Below are 4577 nucleotides of genomic sequence, written 5' to 3' on the forward strand. Positions count from 1 at the left end.
CATAAATTTTCATATGAGAGAAGGAGCTTGAGAAGTTGGAGTTTGAACCATAAGCATTGTTTGAACCAGACATCTGAAAAAGAAAAACAACAAAATTTAGATTAGATAAAGAATCCTTAATATAACACCCAAATGAAATATTAAGGCTAGGACCCAACACAATAATTCACAATTTGGAAGAGAGATGTTGTAGTCCAATTGTAAATTATTTGAAGGTATGTAAATGACGATTTACTCATTCCACTATGAAGAAAGAAATGAATAATTAGGTTTTAAATGAAATGAAATTCCTATATTCTTTCGAGATTTATTGAACTTTTCAACGACATGTTTAATCTCGATTATGCCCTTCAAGTTTGTGACTGAGATACCGCGGATCACAAACAAGGTGTGAATAACCATGCACATTAGCTTGACATTCTTGATGTCGTTTACCACCTAATCAATGTGCGCTTAACCACACACACTCCATTGATCTATGGTAAATTTTAAGCTACCCTTTGCCACCCTTGTTAGACCAAGTTAGTGTGTCGGTTAACCACACATGCTCCACTAATGACTTGGCAAGGTGCAAAGTGCAATTTCATGGAATATCATCATTTTCACATTTTCCTAAAGTAACTAATATTAGGAATTTATAAAAAAATTAGTTAGTTTATAACATTTGTAACACCCCAAACAGGTATGACTATTTAGACCTTTACAAAGGAAAAGATGGCATAAAAGGTCCCATAGTACGCGGGACGTACTCCTGGAGTATAGGAATGCATGATCGCGGAAGAGGGATACCGCGTACGTAGGGCGTACTAATGAATGCATGATCGTGGAACGTGGTCGCGTACACAGGGCATACGTATATGAACATGGGGCGTACGCGACAGAGGGCCAAAACCCTAATTCTCATACTTAACACCTATTTAAACACCCTTAATTCGATTTTCTACACCATAGATACCTTGTGAGATTCTTTTTGAGCTTAAAGAGCGTATTTGTGGCCATTTTAGTGTCCATTCAAGGAGTTGCTAAGCAAGCTTGGATTAGCATTGGGCTTCAAGGATCTGCATCTAGTTCACCTTGAAGAGCTTTTGGAGGTATAAAGCTTTGATCTTGCCATCTTATTAATTAGATCTAACTTAGGCTTTTCTTTTTGGCCCCTTTAGTTGGTTTTGGACTTTCTCTTGAGAGTTGAGCAACTCTAGAGGTTGAAATGGTTAGATCGGAACGTTGTGATCATGCTAGATGCATAAAGGAGCTAGCTTGAAGAGTTTCTAGACTCCATGCATGAGTTTGAATCTTTATATGAACTCCTAATGTGAAGAATGAAGTTTTATATCTCATATAGCATGCAAGGGCATAAAGTTGCCAACTTTATAAAGATAAAATCTTACACCTAGAAGTCGGGATGTTACATTGAATGCTATTGATTTGATGATTATAAAGATAAATAATTTATAGAATATTAGGAAAGAAATTGAAAGAGAATGTTTGATTACCTTGATGTTGTTGCTTAAGTGTCGATTGTAGAAGAAACTGGACCTTGTGGTGGTTTCATTGAGGGAAAATCAGAAGTTGTGTTTTCGGCCCCAAATCTGTGACAATCTTCAGCCGAACATTTTGGCTTAATTTAATTGAGTACCGATTAACATTCTACCACATTCAAACTATATATGTTGGATATATATATATATATATATATATATATATATATATATATATATATATATATATATATATATATATATATATATATATATATATTCTTTATTTCACTCATTTCCTTATTTTTAATTACCACATCCGTTTCATATAACCGAAGTCATCTATGGATGCAATTTTTCTAGTCTTGGATGACTTGAAGACACGACTACTTATCCCTTACTTTTTTTGTATGAGTTTTGTTGTTGTAGTTGTCGTTGGAATTTAAAACAAACAAATCAAATTACTTATGTTTGTAAAAATTAGAATTTATCCTTTATAATTTCCGCATAATGAGCCAACATTTGATGTCCATGAAAAACCTTAGTTGCCTGCATGTTTTTGAGGAAATGACGTATATAATTCTCTTTTGAACGATTACTCTGCGATTTAATTAATTAATAAATATATAAAAACACGTAATCGTAACCGCACGCAATATTTCTTATTAGTCTCTAATAACTACTAAAAATCTATCAAAACTAAAAATTTACAGTTGGCCACATGCATTAAAAAATCAAAGCCTATTCTACTGCTCTAAGCCTCTATAATCGGCTTGCGTGAAATGAATTAGCCGAGTAGAAAGGTGAAACAACGAGGGCATTTTAGTGAAATCATCGTCGATAATAAGACGGCAATAACCATAACGGAGTGACCGCCTAAAGCCTCAGTCAATGAGCTTCCTCCGCTACTGTCCGCCGTTGGCTGGCCGGCTCCGGTTGTTTTGCGGCTGCACGCAAATTAATACAATTGAGAAAATCGAAAAAAGCATTAAAAGTATTTAATAAATTATTAAACTACATGGTTGCGTGGGCGGCATTAAATTGTTTGTTTAGTCGGCAAAAAACCAAATCACCGACTCTCGACTCTCGACCCACATGTACCTAATATTTACTACATAATATTATGTATGCTCAATAAAAAACAGTAGTTATTGACATATTATTGAAAATGTTTCAAAGTCAAAATATAAAAATCTAAACTAAAAATTTATATTCATAACAATTACTAACGACTAAATTAGTAAATATAATAACAAACTTATCGGACCTTAAATTTAAGCACAATAAGTATTAAATTCTCAAGACCGAATCAATTCAAACACAAAAAAAATTACACAATCATTTGTTTAATAATATTAGCTCAAATTTGTTGACCTAATAATCAGAAAGACACTAATTTGATGAGAAAAAAACCCTCAATTATTATACAAGAAACATATATGTTCATGTTTAAGTATTTTCAATTCAATATATAAAGATCTCCAATTTAAATTCATGTCGATAGATGTAATTTAATGAATTACTAGATTTGCATTGACCAAGGGATCAAGGGATCGCATCCAACAATCCGAAACATGATATGTATTATTATCACAAAAAACATGGATATAAACGAGAAAAACATTTTCTTTTCTCAAAAGGGTAAGAGGGTCAAATGAATTGTGTGTAATAAATAGGGGTTAAATGAAAGTTTTACAAAAGAAAAGGGGGTAAAAAGATTGATTTATTATTATATTTAATTTTGCCTACAAAAATTAGACCTCTGATCGCATCGTAATTTGAATAACAGAAAACGACATGAAACTGACGAAATGACTATTCTGAACTAAAAACAAAACACATTTTGTGACCTTAGCAAGAAGAAAAGGATAGATTAGTAAATATACCTGTTCGCCGGCGTAGGGCAGAAAGTGATGACATAGTTGGCGGAGGAACAGGTAAACGTGCTCGATCCGTCGTCGTATGCATAACTGTAAGCCGTCGGACATGCGGTTTTGAAATACTCCGAATACGACGTCGGACTGCATGTCTGTGGGGTCGAGTACGCCCCACTACAGCAATACATAGGGTCTCCAAATGCCTCACAGGCGCTTTTACAGGCGACGGATTCATCACTACCACCGGTGGCCGTCAACCGCAATGCCGTCGGACAGTTCTTATTCAAGTCCGCCATACAGCCGGTGACATTACAGTTTCCGCCGGTCCCACCTTGTGGTACCACCATCATGGGGAGGTTGTACCCGTCAACAAGGCTGACATCGTAAAAGTCCATCCCGTTTGCCCCGTTAAGTGTGAATTCGGCTAAGGTGGTTGGAGGTGCGGCGCCACTACCGTTGCATTCAACTGTTCCGGATCCGCAGTCGCCTGTGACGCAGGAGAATCTACCGGTGGAATCAGTGGAGCAAAGGGTGCGACCCCACATCCGTCCAGACCAACCGGGAGGGACCTCGACGGAATTTGACTGGCTGGGTTGAAGAGGGAAGCCGGTGGTGGGTAGTGGAGCAGTGCCGGCGCCGGAGAGAAGACCGGCCCAAACGGGATAGTTGCATTGATTTGTGAGTGTAAATGTCGATGATGTAATGGAATTAAACGAAGATATGAAAGACAGAGTGAGAATAGCCAGAGAGAATTGAAGTTTCGCCATTGTTAAGTGTCTACAGGGGATCATTCTATTACCGTTTGAACTTTGATCCACATGGTGTTATTTATAAGGGTAAATTATCAATTAGGCCCCCCGACATCATGAAAAAGTCAAAACTAGCCCTTATTAATATGAAAATTATCGAAGAAACTCTATATGGTTCTGTCCATGTCTTTAAAGTTGGAAAGTTGTCTTCTCCTATATATGATATATCCATTTTCATTGGGGGAAATGTCTTTTCGACAATGACTCAAATTCAATATTCCAACATCTTTTATCTTTTTGATCCTAATGTGTATATCATTGATGAATGATGATTACCAATGGAAGGGACAAATATAAAGTATAACAACTCATTATTTTTCATTAAAGACATATATATATATATATATATATATATATATATATATATATATATATATATATATATATATATATATATATATATATATATATAT

At 35.5% G+C, this 4577-nt stretch overlaps 1 protein-coding gene across 1 annotated transcript; it reads right to left on the minus strand.

Annotated features, from left to right (window-relative positions):
- Positions 1 to 2058: 2058 nt before the first annotated feature.
- LOC145031828 (Pathogenesis-related thaumatin superfamily protein) lies at positions 2059 to 4144 on the minus strand. The gene is made up of 2 exons (XM_078980459.1): positions 3365 to 4144; positions 2059 to 2425 (listed from the first exon to the last, which is right to left on the minus strand). Exons 1-2 carry the CDS (start codon positions 4120 to 4122, stop codon positions 2266 to 2268), a joined length of 918 nt encoding a protein of 305 aa, XP_078836585.1. The 5' UTR covers positions 4123 to 4144; the 3' UTR covers positions 2059 to 2265.
- Between the last annotated feature and the right edge of the window lie 433 nt (positions 4145 to 4577).

Source organism: Lactuca saligna, chromosome 2, assembly GCF_052625555.1.
Source record: "Lactuca saligna cultivar CGN05327 chromosome 2, ASM5262555v1, whole genome shotgun sequence".
NCBI classification, from domain to species: Eukaryota; Viridiplantae; Streptophyta; class Magnoliopsida; order Asterales; family Asteraceae; genus Lactuca; species Lactuca saligna.

Bases quoted from the DNA above. Each gene is read 5' to 3' on its own strand.
- LOC145031828 (XM_078980459.1), bottom strand. From the start codon at position 4,122: ATGGCGAAACTTCAATTCTCTCTGGCTATTCTCACTCTGTCTTTCATA. The intron at 2,426-3,364 runs GTATATTTACTA...ATTTGCGTGCAG, and splicing joins TGCCCTACGCCGGCGAACAG to CCGCAAAACAACCGGAGCCG.